The following is a 17,203-nucleotide window of genomic DNA, read 5'->3' on the forward strand; positions in this document are numbered from 1 at the left end:
GCAGCGACAGTACCATGGCAAGGGACCCCACTGGAAGGGGACTATTGCACTGAGCCGAGTGGTGGAGGGAGGGGCGAGGGCAGGTGGACAATGGAGGCTGGTGGGGGCTCCCGGGAAGCTGCAGCTTGTCAGTCTCGGAACGTCTTTCGTTTTCATAGCTCAGCAATCCCAGGCTCTCCGAGATGCCATCTGAGATGCACCAGGAGGGAGACAGGGTGTCACCACGAAGGAATTTAGATTTCTATGCTGGGGGTGGGCAACAGGGGGGGGGGGGCGGCGGGTTCCTGGGGGGGGGGGGGGGGGGGAAGCCTGGGAAAGGCCATGGATTTGCTACACATTATAAATAAAGTCTTGCCTTCTGACCCCTGACCCCCCCAAATAAACCAACAACTCCCATCGGCACAGTCTGCAGACCATGTTGGCATCCATGTGACAGTTCTCTGAAAAGGGACCAAGAATGCCACCAACACAAAACGGGTCCCCCAAGGAGTCTCAGCAACTAGCACAAAAATAGAAATGTCATGATATCCGGGAGGCTTGCAGACTTCTCTGGCAAGTCAGCATCCCAACGATGCCTCTGTTCCATGATTCACTCCGGAGAGCCCGAGGGAGCCAGCAGAGCTCCCCTCCTTGCTCCTCAAGCTCCGAGTGGCTGCAGGTGCGCCGGGCACGGGCTCACTATGCCAGGAATGTGTGCACGGCTCCGGTCATCTCCGACAGAACTCGCAACGTGCCTGACTATCTGGCCTTGGGGGCCTGAGCGGGGACTCCAGTGCCAGCTTTTGGGTGACACAGTTGTCCCTGTCAGTCATCAAGGCCTGAGACGCACCTCTGGACCTCTGCCTGCTCAGCGGCCACCTCCTCGACGGGAAGGGGGTGGGACAGACTGGCGACTCAGGGCATGCAGACAGACAGCCGTCTGAAATAGGGTGAGGACGCTTCCCGCCATCTGGTCCAAGCTCCCTTCGACAAGATGGAGAAGATGTCATTTTGCTTCTGATTTGGGACATCCACAGCCTTGTTCTCATGGCTCCTCTCAGGGCTGCCTTCCCCAGGCTCCACGCTGGTGCGTCCCTGGCCAGCCTGGACAGACAGCAGCCAGCCCTATAGGCTCTGTCCAGGCGCACAAAATGAGCTGTGCGGGGGGCCGGGAGGAGATGAGAGCAGGCGAGGGACCCAGAAGAGGGACTCGGAAAATCAAAGTCCTGATCCGTGGGTTCTCCACCAGGACGGCAAGGGCTGGAAGAAATTCTTCCGGCTGTAGCTTCTGCTCTGAGCCAGCTCCCCCCTCCTCCCACGCAAGCAGGCCAGTGGGAGTGGGGAGGGGGCAGAGCGGGCAGAGGGAACCATCCCCGCTATGCCACCTCTCAAGGGGTGGGAGGGCATTTCTGTGGGGGCAGGACAACCCCCCCCACACCAGGCTGTCAGTTCCCATAGTCCCGTCTGGACTGAGTAGGGTCTCTGAGCCCAGGTGAGGTTGCTTCCTGTTGAAGATGACAAACCAAAAACATTTTTTTCACAAAGAATTTTGTCACCTATCCTGTAACTTGCTTACATGTCACCATCTTAAACCAACCAACAAAACAAAACAGAGAAAGCTCATCCCAGTCCTGAAGGGGAATCTCTTATTGGACATCTGAGCAGCCTGACTACGGGAGCGCCCCTGCTCTCCGGAAGCACCCCTGGCCTGAGGGCCCAGCGCTCCTCCCTTTGCCTGGGCCCTCTCTTCGAGACACCAAGCGGGGGCGTGGGGAGGGCAGAGAGGCCCACAGTCCTGAGCTCCATCGAGAGAGGTGGCCTCCTGGCCTTTCCTGCCTCTCAAGTCCCCTGGCAGGTGAGGTGGTGGGAAGCAGATGCAGAGAGATCACGGGCACCGGCAGGGTGGAGGGCCACCCCCAGACCACTAGCTGGCCACGTCCAAGGACGTGTGTCCAGTGCCTGGCCCAGAACACCTGAGCCCAGAGTGCCTGCGGGCGCGGGGGCCCTTGCCTCCTGGGCAGCAGCCCGCCCAAGAGGAGAGAGGCAACTCGGAGTGTGGATTTCAGCCGGGGTGAGCAGGCCATGGGGCAAGGTCCCCGGAGCCAGCAGGCCCTGTCCCCTCAGGGAGACACAGACGCAAACACAGCAAGAAGCCGGACATGTGGCGGAGCGGACTCGCTTCGTTCTGCCGGACATGTTCTTTTTGTTTTGTTTTTTCAAATCTTTTTGTAAAAAAGCACACCTGTGCTGCCGTCTTTGTGCAAAGAGTAAGGACCCAAAATAAATACGTGATCGGACACTCAGGGAGGTTCACAGTCTCACAGGCATAGGTAGTCGACGGGAGCGGCGGGCCGGCGGTGAAGCCAGGTCCTGCGGGCGGGCAGCGCCTCCGGAAAGCAGCCAGGGCGGCGGCGGCGGCGGCGGCGGCGGCGGCGGCGGGCGCTCGGCTCCGGGTCGGTGACTGCATAGACATTACTGCAGAAGGCAAAAGTGGGCGGGGGGGGCGCGGGTGAGCGCGCGGCGGGGCCGGGAGTCACCCCCACCTGCGCCGCCTCCCGGGAGGGCCCCGGCCCCGCCGCCGCCCCGACCCCGCCCGCGCGCCCCCGGCCTCCGTCTCCCCGGCGGTCCCGGGGCAGGTGCGGCCGAGCGGGCGGCCCGAGGCCCCGGGCCAGGGCGCGGCGAGCCGCGGGCGCACTTACGGTGTCGCTCTCGCCGTCGGAGGCTGGGTGGGCGTGCGCGCTATAGTGAAGCGGGGAGTACACCCAGCTCCTCTCATCGGTGGGCTGGGCGGGCGGGCGCACGTGCGGGAAGCGCGCAGAAGAGCAGGGGTGCGAGGAGGCGCGAGACAGGCGAGAGGGAGGAAGGAAGAAACAGAAATAAAGGAGGCGGACCCCCACGCGGTCGGCGAGGAGGCGGCTCGGCCCCTGCGCGGCCCTCCCCGGAGGGACCCGCCCCCAACCCGGACCGCTCTGGGGCGGGCGGGGCGGAGCGGCGGCAGCGCGTGGGGTGGGCGGCAGGAAGCGGTGCGCGGAGCGCAGGCGGGGCCCGGTGCAGCGGGGCGGGCGGGGGCGGGGCTCGCTTGCTGTCCCCTCCCCTCCCGCTCGGCCCTCGGCACCGCAGCCTCAGATCCTGCCTGCTGCGCGGCCACGGTGGGCACCGAGGCCACGGACTGGAGCAGGGCACGCAGGACCCTCCCCTGGGGGGCCTGGGTGATGAGGGCAGTCGGGGGCGCAGGGTGGGGCCCATCTCCTCGTGCCCAAACGCACAGATCGGCCGGGGGACACTGAGGCCCCCGCCACCCAGACAGCAAGTAAGTAACAGAGGCCCAGCCAGAGGGTGGGCTGCTCTTCCTCCAGCCGCATCAGGGAAATGGGCCCCATTCTGGGTCAGCCTGGGGGGCGGGGAGCGCACGTTCCTCCAGCACCTGTCCCTCCTGGGGTTCTCACGGCAAGAACCCCCACAGCCCCCTTCTCATTCTTCTTTCCCAGGGACCCCCATCACCCCCAGTCTTCACCGCCTGTGCACCTACGCACCTACCCTCCTACCCCCCTTGCCCGGCCTCTGTTTGGAGTACGTGGCCTGAGCAGGCACTCACCCTGGCTAGAGCCAGGGAGGCTACACCCAATGAGCCCCCAGATCTGCCCCTCCTCCGTGGGATGGTGACGCCCAGCCTCGCCTTTCCAGCCTCGCCTCTCCACGGGTGGCTTCATCCGAGCCTCATGAAGGACAAGCAACAGTAGGCCGCCTCCGTGCTCTCCCGGTGAACGCAGGACCCCTGCCCTGGCTGCCCCTTGGGGCCCCCACCGGCTCTCCTCACCTCTGTGCCCGCTCCTCCCTGCCCCTCCTACAGCTCTCACTGCAGAACCCACCCTCCCGGGCCAGACTGCCGGCACCCGCACAAGGCACCTGACCCACTGGGCGTCGTGGGCAGCTCACTCTTGCCTCAGCACCTGGCCCAGGGCCACACACATCCCGAAGGCCGTCCATCCATGGACCGACTGGTACCAGGGCACAGGGGCCCTGCTCACAGCACAGCGGTCACAGCACACAAAAACCGGAGCCTGCCTGGAAGTCCAGGGATGGGGCCTGCCTGGGGCTGCCCACACCCAGTGTCCTGCACAGGGCAGCCACAGCACGTGTGTAGAGCCTGGTAGCTGCCTCTCTGGGGCCAGAAGTAGGACAAGAGAGTCTCCACCTGAACTCTGCAAAGAGCCGGCCCGACAGACGGAGGGATCGCGGGCAGCAGGACCCAGAATCCCGTGCTGACCCACAGAACTGGAGCCACAGACGCATGTCCCCAGTACTGCAGGCCCTCAGGCCACTTGCGCCCACCCAGCCTGCACACTTGCTGCTCCCCTGCTCCTGTGTGCCCCCCACCGGCTTCTGCTGTGCCCTCGACAGAGTCCGCCCTTCCTTCTCCCACCTCCCCACACCCGGGGGGGGGGGCGCAACCCCTCTCTGGGCCGCCTTTCTAAGCCGCTCCCCCCGTGAGGGGCCCTCAGGACCTGCTATGTATCCCCAGCTCTTGGATCATCTTAGGGGAGTGGCATCCCTGTCTCAGTGGGACACAGTATGGTGGGAACATCTGGGGAAGTGGCTTCCACTTCTTGGGTTTGCTTGGCAGAGCCCGACGCCCAGTGACACTCAGAGGCATCTGGGCCTGGGCGTGTGGGCCTCTGAGGGGCTCATCTTGAGAAGAGAAACTCCTGCTCCCGGCCTGTTCTGCCTGCTTGAGCGCTGTGTGGCTCTGGGCAGGTTACCTGGCCTCTCTGGGCCCCTCATTTATTGCTCGTGAGGACAATAACGGGTTCTGATAACACCACTGCTACATGATCTCCACACAGCGTCCCAAACACAATGGGCAGATGGGTGTCTGCGAGACACAGGGGATGCTTGGGAATTCGGACCCAGGTTTTCTCTAAACCGTGCCCTCTTGTGGGCTTCTGGGGAGCTGAGACCGTGGTTTCCCCACTGTGAAGTGGATATGGAAATATACCTCCTCTCTCCTGCAGTTAAGAGCTTGGCTTTGCTGACCCAAGGGCAGAAGCCCCTTGGGGAGCCATTGGCAGCCAGGTCTGAACACAGGACAAGTGTCCACCAACTTGTCCCTGACTCAGGCTGGGGCTGCGGTCAGATGCAGACCCCACCACCACGGCCAGGTCCCCGTAGTCCCGGCTGTAAGCCTGCAGGCCTAGCAATGCCCACCTCAGGGGTACCTAAGTGACATCACTGGGGGACACATGACCAGCCTCGGTCGTGATGATTCTTTCCCCAAGTCCCTTCTCAGAGGACGAGGGACAGCCAGAACCTGCAGCTCCCTGCTGCCCCGGGTGGTGGAACGGGGGCTGGGCTCCCTGGACGCCTGCTGTGGTCACTTACAGTCCCTGAGGAGCTCAGCGTCACGGCCCGCAGTCGGCGATGCCGGGGAGAGTAAATCCAGTACCTCCCATCGGTGAACTGGGCGGGCCGGGCGGGCGGGGGAGGAAGCAAACAGAGGACAGGATGAGGCAACAGGAATCCAGCGGGTGGTTAGGTGGGGAGGGCGCTGGGCAGGGGCAGGTAAGCAGATGGCCAAGCGGGAGGTGAGTTTTGGGGTGGCGGGATCCCACCGCGGCCTGTTAGCTTCTCTGCTGCCCGCAGGGCCTGGCCGCCCACTCCAGTGTCAGGACCCAGACGCACACGTAGGACACGGCCCCCTGGGGCCTCCTTACACAGTGATCCACAGGATGGGACACAAACCAAGCCCCCAGGGATGGGGAGCTGACGGCGGGTGTGGGGCACATAGTGTGTGCACCTGTGACTTCCAGGCCAGACAGAGGCCCCAAGACAGCGGGGTGCTGGTACCTGTAAGGCAGCAGTGGCCTTATAGCCTTATTGGGCCCCCAGCAACCCGGCCACGGGGGCGGAGACAAGACTGAAGGCCTGGGAGGAGGACAGGCAGTCCCCTTCATCGGATAAGGCCATGTGACCCCTGAGCAGGTCCGTCCGAGGAAGGCAGCCCATCACCGGATGGGACCCTGCAGGCTCCCTGGCCCCCCGCACCCATCACACCCAAGCTCCCAGCCCAGCTACCCCGGCTGCCTGCGGAAGATGCAAGGGGGGGGAGGTGACCCCCTGCCCTGGAAGAGAGGTCCCGGATCCCTGGGGGCAGGGCCCCTTCCAGCTCCGACAGACCCCCACCATTCCCAGAGCAGCCATGAGTCCTCGCCCAGTGAGGGCGGCAGCACGAAGCGCACAGTCCCCTTGCCTCCTAGAGAACAGACCCCACCCAGCTGCCCCTCCCCCCGAGTGGAAGAAGAGCCACAGAGTCTGCGGCCCTTGGTGGCTGACCCCAGGTCTGCCCAGGACCGAGGGGGTCCCGGGGGGCTCAGAGCTTGAGGACTCCAGGTGCTTCCTAAGGGGACGTGGTGGCACGGGTAGAGCCAGGACCTTGACCGGTGGCCTGGCGGTGGTCACGAGTCCTGGAGAGGAGGGGCGGGGCAGTATCCTGGCCTCAGAGTGGCCTGGCCGGAATGGCAAGGGGCAGGACGCTCCCACACCATGTACGCGTGTGTGAATGCGAGCAGGGGCACAGTGGGTGTGCAAGAGTGTGTGGATGTAAGTTGACCAGTGAGAGCACTGTGTCCACAAGAGTACCTTGTGAGTGTGCATGTGTGTGTGTGTGTGTGTGTGTGTGCACGAGTGGGTGTCTGGCTGAGGGCCGAGCAATGGAAGGAGCCGTGGGGGACTTACAAAGTAGATGTCTGTGGCGGGTGCGTCCTCCTCGTCCGAGGCCTGGCTGGCGGGCTCCGAGGCCTGGCTGGTGGTTTCTGCTTCGGCAGCGGCAGCGGCAGCGGCTGGGGAAGCCTCCACCCTGGGGACACACGCGGACACAGGAGTCCTGGGGTGGGGCTCTGAACAGCATCCGGGGCCCCAGCCAGTCTCCTCCCCTCTCATCAGGAGGTCATCACAGAGAAGCCAAATAAAACAAACCTTCTCCCCACCAAATACCTCCCCGACAAAGGGGAGGGAGTTTCTGCCCACCGGCTCCTGTGGGAGTCTCTACCCACCCCTGCTTGAGGGCACGTCCTGCTGGCTGGGTGCTGGCCTCACCACTCACCCCCTGGGTGACCTGGAAGGTCCTTGCCCATTGCTCAGCCTCAGTATCCTCATCTGCGAAGCAGGGACCCCTGGCCCCTGCGCTCAGAACCTCTGTAACCTTCACTGAGCACTTACTACGTGCCAGGCCCTTTCAAGAGCTTGGCATGAATTTCCCCCACGACCGTCCCCTGGGCCGGGGGCTGCCGCTGTCCTGAGCTGCAGACGGGGAAACAGGTTCCAGATGGAAGGTGAGGCGAGGCCGAGGCCTCAGCAGGTGGCTGGGTGACTGGGGTGCAGTTTCCATCTCACGAGCAAAATGCCCAGCTCCGGGGTGGGGGGGGAGGGGCACCTAGAACCACAGAGAGCTGGCTCTCCAGCCGTGGGGAAGGGGGCTGGTTTGGGGGTCCCCCCAAACGAGTCACACCGCAAGAATTCCGGTAACAGGGAAAACACTGCGGGTGGCAGAGCCCACTGTGTGCGCAGGGACACCCGCCTATCTGTGACGTCACCCTTGCCAGCAAGGTACGGACTGGGTGTGTGGTGACTGCTAAGGAAGGTGTCTTGAGATCGAAGAGAACTTTTAAAGACCCGTAAAGCAGAAATCCCAGGGGAAGCAAGAGAAACTTGGTAACAATGCAAACACAGAGCCACTTGGCCAAACGGGACCCACAGACAAGGGTGTGACGCAGCAGGGCGCCACCCGTCAGTACATCAGACCCAGCCAGCTCCCCTCCAGTCCCCCGCAGGGAACACATGGTTCCCCCACACGCCCAATGACCTTAAAACATGAATTCTGGGGCGGGGGGGGGGGGGCTCGGTTAAGTGTCTGCTTTGGCTCAGGTCGACTCAGCCCCACGTGGGGAATCCCTGCTCAGCGGGGAGTCTGCCTCTCCCTCTCCCCCTGCTTGTTCTCTCTCTCTCTCAAATAAATAAAATCTTTAAAAAATGAATTTATGTTTGACTGCGAAGGCTTTGATCTCGTTTTCATATATACATCTATTTTGAGCGGCCGCTTTCTTCAACTTAAAACTGAACACAGGCAGTCCTAAGCAGGGAGCCGGGCTCTGAACCGCTGGAAGCTCAGACGTGCGTAGACAAACCCTAGAGCAGGGTCTCTGCCGGCGCCCCAGGCGGTGGCCTCCATGGCACTCCGTGGGGGCCTGGGCCGCTGGAGGGGGCCGCGACTCTGGCCCCTCCCCAGAAGCCCCCAGTGCGATGAGTGCAGGTGGCCCCAGCCACCCACAGGATAAAAGCGCCGCCTCCCACGGACCCCACGGATCGCCGCAGGACGAGCTCCCGGGACCCCCGGGCCCAGGGCTGCTCCTCACTGGACAAGAAAGGAGCGCGAACCGCGGCAGCCGAGAGCGGGGACCAACCAGAAGCCGGAAGAGCGGCAGCGAACGAGCGACACAGTACAAGACACAGTCGGCAAAGCGGGCTGCGTCCAGAGGTGGCCCCGAGGACGCAGAGACCGCCTCCCGCAAGCCCGGGGTCAGGACCAAGTGGGTGGTGCGTGAGAGCCCCGGGACGCACGCGTGGCTCGCAGCTCTGCCGGAGATCCGAGGCCCTGGATGAGGCAGCCGTCCAAGCCCCCCCCCCCCCCCCCCCCGGGGGCCCCCGGGGCCCCGGGGGGGGGCCCCCCCCAACCCCCCCCCCCCCACCCCCGGGGCCCCTGCGGAGACTGCGGGGTTCCCACGCCCTGCATCCCTCCCTTTCCAGGGGTAGGCTCCGCCCCCAGTCTCTCCCCCACCCGCGCCCAGAACGTGGACTACATTCCCCAGCCTGCCTTGCTGCCGAGTGGCCACGTGACCGCACTCAGCCAATGGGACGAGAGCAGACGCCTGTGCGTACGAGTGCGGCAATGGGGCACTCACCCCGCGTCCTCCTCCTTGGGGACCACGATCTCAACGCTGCACGCGGGCTCCACCTGCACCGTGATCTGCTGCAGGTCCTCCTCCACGTGGGTCTCCTCCTGGGGCCTGGAGGCAGTGGGACGCCGCACGTTACTCTCCTCTGTCCCCCAGGGCCGCCAGCCAAGCTCCAGACCAGTGCTGGTCTCCAGCCCTAGTGGGAGCCTCCATGGGTGCACCTGACCCGTGCTCTGAGCTGGCCCAGCTCACCCCTGGTTCCTCGGGCTGTCCTGCCCACCTGGGGCCTGCACAGGGGTAGGGACTGCTTGTCCACCTGGGGCCATCCTATGACTCTGGTACCAGCAGGTGCAGGGGAGTGACGGCTGGCCTGGATCCCACCCACTCTCCTGGGGGTAGCTGGGCACGGGCCTGGGGCCTGGCCTGGGGGTGGGCTGGTTCCAGGGCTTTCAAATGTCCGGGCCCCTGGGGTAGGTGGGTCAGAACATTGCGGCAGTCAGGCGGACTGTCTCCCAGTGACAGCCCCCAGCAGCAGAAAGGTCGCTGGGGCGGGAGCAGGCAGCAAGATGGAAGGAAGTGCATCCCGCCAAATGTACTTTATGCATAACTTTTTTTTTCCCCCAAATGGCAGGAATAATGGCCCCAACACTAAGGGAAGCAACGCCTGTTGGTCATGTTGGCAACAATGGAAATGCGCCCGAGGGCAGTCAGTCACCCGCTCACGGATGACCTCCATCTGCTCTGTGCCCAAAGCAAGGGGCACCGAGCTAGGCTGGTGGCAAGATGAAAGGCAGAAAGAGGCTCATAGATTGGTTTTCTCATATATTCATAAAGTATTTCTAGAAAGAGACAAAAAACCCGTCCAGGGGTTGCTCCTAGGGACGGGAATGGGCATGGGGCAAGGAAAGGTGTTTCGCTATATTCTCTGTGTACCGCTTAGAATAAAAATATTTAATCAAAAAGGATCAGGGGCGCCTGGGTGGCTCAGTGGGTTAAAGCCTCTGCCTTCAGCTCAGGTCATGATGTCAGGGTCCTGGGATCGAGCCCCGCATCGGGCTCTCTGCTCAGCGGGGAGCCTGCTTCCCCCTCTCTCTCTGCCTACTTGTAATCTCTCTGTCAAATAAATAAAAAAAATCTTTAAAAAATTTAAAAAAAAAGAATTTAGTTTAAAAAAATAAAAATTAAAAAAATTAGAAAGGATCAACAAGCAGGTGGATGGGTCTTCTGCCTGCCCCACACCCCACCCACCAGGGGTGTGGACTTTGGAGAAGACTCCAGTGACTCAGGATTCTGTGCAGTTCAAGAGCCTAACTTAAATCCGTGCCCAGGAAAGTGGTCAGAGAGGCGGGGCTCTGGGTGGGCAAGCCCAGGGGCTGCGGGGGGCGGTGGGGCAGGGAAGCTGGGGGTCTCAGCTCACCGGCCATCCTGTCCCGAAGACTGCGTGCGCCGCCTGCAGAGAGAGAGACCAGAGCAGGTGCATCAGGGGGCTTGGCCTCCAGCCCGGTCCCTCCCCCCGCCGCAGGGAGGGGGACCCTCCACACCCTCACCGGTACCGCGGCTGCTCCGATGTCTCCGAGGGAGACCGCTCCGGGATGGAGAGCGACGTGGAGGACAGGGTTGTAGCGATGGAGGCGGTGGTGGCCTCCTCGAAAGATGGCGGTGTGCAGGGCAGGAGGTCGGGCCGGCCTGCGGGGCGGGCACAGGGGCTGTGGGTGCCTGCAGCAGCCCTGCCACACCTCTCTCTGCCTCCACCTGCAGCCTGGCTCGCCTGTAGCCACCCAGGTCCCCGCCCCACCTGCGACCCAACACTCTGCTCTGCTCTACCGCTTTAAGAGGGCAAATACCTTCGAAGTTACCCTTGGCACAGAGGCTTCCCATAACCTGCTGCTCTCAAACTGCAGTCCAAACCCTGCTCAAGCCCACAGGTCCTGTGGGAACAGCCGCTTCCTCTTTCCTCACCCTTCCTGACTTTGCTCCAACCACAGGCCTCCTGCTGTCCCTCCAACACACCAGGTCTCTTGCTGCCCCAGGGCCTTTGCATGTGCAGTCTCTCCCTTCCTTGATACTATTCCCCCCAGCCCCTCCCTGCCAGGAATCTTTGACTCTTTAACTCTGGAAACTGGGAGGGACCTTTCAAACCATCACACCCAACCCCATCAAATGCTTCCTCCCTCTAGGTCTCAGGACATCTGGCAATGGGGTGGGTCACCTCCTCGGGTAGCATCTTCTGTTCAGCTCTCCCTGTGGCCATCCTAGCCACTCCCCATCCCCACTCCCTGGATGCCCAGACCTTAGGCTGGGACTGGGGTAGGGAGGTTACTGGGAACCAGGACCCTGCCATCCAGGCCGCCAGCTTCTAGAACCCTTTCCTCAAACCGGGTTGCTTCCTGCATGCCCTCCCCTCTCAGCCCTGCAGGGACAGTACCTTTCCCCAGCAGACCCCTTCTCTCTCCTGTCCCCAGAGCACCCTCTCCCCAGCCAGCCCAGTCACCTTCGTCCTCTAGCGTGGGGTAGCTGCGGGCCCCACGGAGGTCGTACTGTGCGTCCTCGCGCTCACTGGGGATCTGGCTGGCTGAGAAGGCAGCGGTGGGCCCCAGGGGCTTAACGGCCAGCAAGGCACCACGGCCCTTCTTGGATGGTGAGGACTTCAGGGCTGTGGAAAGAGGTGAACTGGCACTTGGGGCAGCCTGGGAGCCCCATGGCCAGGCTCCACCGGGCCCCATCCCTCCCTTGCATGAAAGCCTGCTGCCCGTGTACACAGCTCCCACTGCCCAGCCTCCAGCCTGGCCCTCAAGCCTGGGCAAAAAGCAACATCCTTTGCAGAGGAAACCTTGTCCTGCTTCCTACCCAGCTCTGCCTCGGGAGGTCCCAGAAGCCCCCTCTGGCAGCCCACCCGGGCCGTGGCCTCCACTTTCAGACACGTAAACGGAGGCCTGGGGCCATGCGGGGCTCAGCACCAAGGCCCTGGCTCCAGTCCAGGATTAGTGGCCTGGGCAATGGGGCTCAGCAACCTCGTCTGCAGCGACAGGGTCAGACAAGGCGGGTGACCCCCTGGCGACCCCTGCCCCTGGCCTCGCTTGTCAGCGAACGTCACCAGGTTCTCTCCCTGCTCTTCCTATGAGCTCGGCCCCTGGGGTTGGCCAGCACAACGCCAAGCACGCAGTAGGTGCTTAGTTCGCCTGGTGAGCAGCCCTCCCATCCCCGGAGGCTGGCATCCCCCCCGACCGCAGTGAGAATGACACCCAGGAAAGGTTCTAAGAAGTGAGAAAGTGAGACGCTGATGAAAGTGGAACGGCCCACTCTTGGGAGACAAAGGCCAGAACCGTGGGGTTTGCCCATTTCTACGATGCCAGTGATCCCACTGCCATCGGTTTCAAGCTACTGGCTCGACATAAGGGAACATGGAGTCGTGCTGGCTCCACGAGCTGGCTCCTGGTGACTGGGCGGGGTCACTGCCCACACAGGCCTGGCCCAGGCTGGGAGAGCAGGTCCCACGCCAGGCATCGGCCCTGCCCACCCCTGCTGTCTCTGTGGACCCACCAGGATGGTAAGGTGCACGCTGAGACACTCCCACGAATGACTCTGCCTGAACACCCATGGCGTGCTGGGCCCTGGACTGGACACTGGGGACACAGAGGGACTGAGGCTGACAAGCACGCTGTCTTCTGGGCGCACAGGGAGCAGGAGGCAGATGGCAGACAGACACGTGGGGAGAAAAGACCCTTTCAGGCAGCATATGGGATCCTGGCCTGGGGTGTGCACCAGGCCTGGCACTTGAGGCGCAGCACAGAGAGGGGACACTCTGAGGACACCCATGGGACACGGGCTGCCTCTATCCAGTGCCCTCCTTGACAATGCCTGGTCCGGCTGATGGCCAGCTGCCTGTGTCCCCTGAGGCCACGTTTCCCTGCTGAGGACGCAAGGCCACAGGTGGTCCCTGTGAGGACCGGCACAGGCCAAACGCACCTGTCATGTGGGTAAACACATCTTGCCCTCTGTACAAATGGGGAAACTGAGGCATGGAGCAGGGCGTCCCCCGCTTGAAGTTACAGAGGCAGGACGTGGTGGGGCCAGAACTCAAGCTCAAACAGCGGGCCCCAGGCCCCGTGCTGGGCCCCAGGACGGTGGCATCCTGACTCCCCTGTTCTCTGGACCAAGTGCCCGACCGAGGCCCACGGATGGCCACATGGCCAGAGGAGGGGCTCTGGGTTTACCACGCTCTTGACGACCCCACCTCCCCGCTCCACACCCCCGGGGGCCCTCCTGGCCAGAGAGCCTAGGAAGCTCACAGGAATTCTTCCGGAAGACCGTGTTGCTCATGAACTTGAAGAAGCGCTCGGCATAGAAGCTGGGCCGGTGGACAGAGACGGTGTCCTGGGGAGAGAAGCGGGGCCCGCAGGCAGGAAGGGCTGAGTGTCCCCACGCCACCAGTGCTCCCCGTGTCCCATGAGACAGCCCAGCCACACAGCGGCAGTCGGGCCGAGAGACGGGTCCATGGCACGGGACTGGCGGGTAACCTGGCAGGGAGGGGCCTGGGAGGGACATTTCTTCATTATAAACCCATCTGTGCTTTTAATCCTTGGAACCAAGTGAATAAAACAGCAACTGCAAAGAAGTAATCGAATAAAGAGCAAAACATGGAAACCAGAGGAGTCCTCCAGATGTCCCCAGACACGGCCTGGGTCCTCTGCCTGCTGTAATGTGACAGATCCCATAGGGACACACGGCCTCCAGAACACACAATACATTTCCCATCCTCACTGCAGTGAGACAGGACTGCAGGACCGGGTGCTGGCCGAGGGCGTGGGAGCCAAGACCAGGACGGAGTTCCCGCCCTCTCCTCTGCCTGGAGTGCCCTAGGGGGCCAGCCACCTGGGCTGGGGGCTGAGGACCATGCCCAGAAGGCCACCCTGCCTGCCCCAGACGGCTCATGCCTGTGATGTTACTCTGATTAACATCTGGACCCCCAGGAGATGAGCCAAAGTTTACTCTGGGGATTACATGTGGCCTCATGGGAACTTGGCAACTCTCCTTTCTGCCGAGGCTTTCTAATGCCACGAAAGGGTTTCCTGTTGACTGGCTGCCCACCTGGACCATCTTGGTGCACTTTCTGGAAGCTTCCATCTGGACCCCCACCCCCACCCGCAAACAGAGGGGAGTGTCGGGGGCTTTTACAGACTACGTGAACACAGACAGCCCTTAGCACTTTAGTAAGAACTGGTCTGCAGGGGGCCACGGGAGGAGAGGCGTGCGTCCAAGGCCCCAGCCAGCTCGTCAGCACAGGCGGACCAGGGGTGCCTGGGCCCCCAGATGGGCTGTTTTCTTCCCTGCAGTTGGTCCTCAAAGTCTTTCCATATTTGGAAATAACCCACTGCCAGGGTCCAAGCGTTGGCCGTGTTGCAGGAAAAAGGCGCATTTTAGCCCATTCTCAAGCAGCATAGACATGCTGCAGCAGGCCTCAGCCCTCGAGGCAATGGGTCAGCGTTGTGCAGTTGGACCCATGCAACCTTCTCTCTATCACGACACGTTTCCAGAACATTCTCTGCCTAGCTGGCCCCTGACGCTCCTGGTCCTCCTGGTCCAGCTGTCTTCGGGGAATCCTTCCAACTCAGCTTCCAACTCTTCTCCTCCAAGAAGCCTTTCTGTCCCCCTCCCCAGTGGAGATCAGACCCCCTGACTGGAGGTCCTCTTTGGAGGTCCAGCTGCCTGTGTCTTCCCTTCCTGACCCTGAGCCCTTGGCCTGTGACTGCCGGGTCACATGGCCGCCCCCAACGGAAGGAGGGAACACGTCTCTTGTCACGGCGCCGGGGGACCACTGTGTTTGTGGACTAAGGAACGCATGAACGACACTCACCCCGTCATGCACGAGGGCCTTCCAGGTGTGCTCCAGCTTCTTGATGAACCTGCAGAGAAGAAAGCGCTGAGCACGTGCCTAACTTCCGGGGCCGGTGGTTCTCCGGCGGACACTGGGCCGTGTCTGGGGACATCTGTGGTCATCACGACAGGGGGTGCTCCTGGCACTGAGCGGGTGGGAAGCCCCGGTCTAGAGGAACTGAGGTTGCCTGTGGCACCAGCCGGAGGCCACCTCCCTCTTCCTGTCCCCTCCATTCCCCATCCCGGCCTGCTGGCAGCTCCTACCACTGCTTCTGTCGGGGAGGAAGTGAAAAGGCTTCACTGCTTGACCCCCTGTGGGGGACTGGAGACCAGTACCTCCCAGAATACATCCTTCCCCTGTCCTCATGGCCTCGGCTGAGCCCTGGTCCTCTCAGCTGAAATTATCGTCTGGCACTGTGGCTCTAACGAGGTCCCTAAATGCCTGGGCTGAGGACAATGGTGCCTCCTCCAGGCAGCCTTCCTGGACACCCCCTCGTCCACCACAGGGGAGGGTCCTCTCCTCAGCACACACCCCCTCATGACACCCCTGGCCCAGGATGGGTTTGTGGCTGCCTGACATGTGCCAGCCCCCACTCCTTGCCTCCACTCAGAGCTTCTGCAGAAACCTTAGTTTGGTACTTGAGAAACTTCTTAATCCTGCTCTAAATCAGGAGGGACGTCCCTGTGGCAGAGGTCTACGAAGGTAGGAACACAGGCTGCGAATACTAGCAATGGATGGGTAGGAGCCGAGTTTCGTACGTGGGAAAGGAAGACACACAAGGGAGAAGTCACCAGTGCTGGGTGGACAGGAGTGGGGACCGCTGCGCCCACAACGCCCCCTCGGTTTGGTCCGGATCACGCAGGAGGCACACACGCTACTCTCAGAACAAAACACTAACGATTAAGGGGCGCCTGGGTGGCTCAGTGGGTCAAAGCCTCTGCCTTCGGCTCAGGTCATGACCCTGGGGTCCTGGAATCGGGCCCCGCATCGGGCTCTCTGCTCAGCGGGGAGCCTGCTTCCTCTCTCTCTGCCTGCCTCTCTGCCCACCTGTGATCTCTGTCACATAAATAAAATCTTTAACAAAACACTAACAATTAAACCACGCTCGCGGCCGAGACCTCGTAGAGGACGAGCACAGGTAATGGGGCTGCCGACACCCCAGCTCTGAGCTGCAGGTAAGGCTTCACTGTCTGCTCCGGGGCTCCGCCATGCTAGAGACTACACAACATGTGGCTGTGGCCATGAACGTTTCTTCCTGCCCATCGTATGAGCTGTCTGGGGATGCCGTGCCTCGTGGCCACGGGGCGCTCCCATCTCGCTGTTTACCCCAGCACACGGCACACAGTAGGTGCTCAGCAGACAGGACTGCATGGAAGATGGGCTGCTGACATCCTCCCTGGCCCCCCAGGCCCATGACAACCCCAACCTCTAGCTGACCGGAGATCTCACCACGTTCCTAGCACAGATCCTACAGGTGGTGTCTCCGGGCTGGGGACCAAATGCCTCCCTTTAGAGCCTGGTAGCCAGCTGGGAGCCTTGGGAGGGGGGGCCTCACGGGGGTGGGTGGTGACTAAGGAAGTCTGGACAGCAGAGCACATGGCTTCTGGGAGCAAGCGAGTGCATGGGGGAAGGGGGAGGCGGGTGGGGGGCAGGCAGGGGGAGATGCGGGGAGCCAGGGCAGGGGGGAGAGGGAGGGAGGGCGGTTCCCACCTGTAGGACTGCAGAATGTCAATGATGCCGATATGCAGCAGCAGACGCTCGCCACGGCCGTTCACGGCGGGGATGCCGCCCATCCTGGGGGGGGGGGGGGCGGAGCGCATTCAGCACCCGCCCCCCCAGCCCACTCGCTCCCGCGGGGGCTGCGCCACTGGGACGGGGCCGGTCTCCGCTCCTCTCAGGCCAGCCACTGTCAGCGGGAGGCTGCGGACAGGCCAGCCCCGCCCCCCGCGTACACGCGCACGCACACCCATGCACGCGCACGCACACTCAGCCCGGGCAGGACCACCAGGGCTTCTGGGTGCCCTCGGTGGGGGGGGTTAGTGGTTTCACTCGGCTCCCCCATGCCCAGCCCAGAGCTGTTAGTGAGGTCACACAAGGCAGCGACTATCCTTAGGTCACCAACGACCCGCCAGGCTCAGGCCCCCGCAGGCCCCTCTCATGGCACTGCACGCCCTGGTGAGCTCACCTGCGCACCCCGCCATCCCCTGCCGGGCCCTGCGCAAACCCTACAAACACCAAGACGGTGGGAGGTCGGGCCAGCCCTGGAGGATTTGGCGGCTCCCCACCAGGCTGGCCCTGTGGGGGGCTGGCACCTGCTCCTCACCCGCCCCCCAGCGGCTGGCCGGGAGTGGCAGCCCCCCCCCCCCCCCCCCCCCCAGGATGGGCGGCATCCCCGCCGTGA

At 62.9% G+C, this 17,203-nt stretch overlaps 1 protein-coding gene across 3 annotated transcripts in view; it reads right to left on the reverse strand.

Moving 5' to 3' along the window:
* Nucleotides 1–2,174: 2,174 nt before the first annotated feature.
* The window catches only part of PIP5K1C (phosphatidylinositol-4-phosphate 5-kinase type 1 gamma), a 48,058-nt gene continuing 33,029 nt past the window's right edge, over nt 2,175–17,203 (reverse strand). Inside the window, exons 9-19 of one of the 3 annotated variants that reach the window (XM_032883554.1) lie at nt 16,513–16,596; nt 14,782–14,830; nt 13,217–13,301; nt 11,419–11,580; nt 10,475–10,613; nt 10,345–10,377; nt 8,934–9,038; nt 6,712–6,832; nt 5,359–5,436; nt 2,679–2,762; nt 2,175–2,454 (exon numbers count right to left, since the gene is read on the reverse strand). In XM_032883554.1, coding sequence (XP_032739445.1) covers nt 2,452–2,454; nt 2,679–2,762; nt 5,359–5,436; nt 6,712–6,832; nt 8,934–9,038; nt 10,345–10,377; nt 10,475–10,613; nt 11,419–11,580; nt 13,217–13,301; nt 14,782–14,830; nt 16,513–16,596 — 943 coding nt within the window. In that variant the 3' untranslated portion in view covers nt 2,175–2,451. The remainder of the gene's footprint in view (nt 2,455–2,678; nt 2,763–5,358; nt 5,437–6,711; nt 6,833–8,933; nt 9,039–10,344; nt 10,378–10,474; nt 10,614–11,418; nt 11,581–13,216; nt 13,302–14,781; nt 14,831–16,512; nt 16,597–17,203) is intronic. The other 2 variants (XM_032883555.1, XM_032883556.1) reach the window with 2 other exon arrangements.

The sequence above is a fragment of the Lontra canadensis genome, unplaced genomic scaffold, assembly GCF_010015895.1.
Source record: "Lontra canadensis isolate GAN:19392208 unplaced genomic scaffold, GSC_riverotter_1.0 scaffold88, whole genome shotgun sequence".
Lineage (NCBI taxonomy): Eukaryota > Metazoa > Chordata > Mammalia > Carnivora > Mustelidae > Lontra > Lontra canadensis.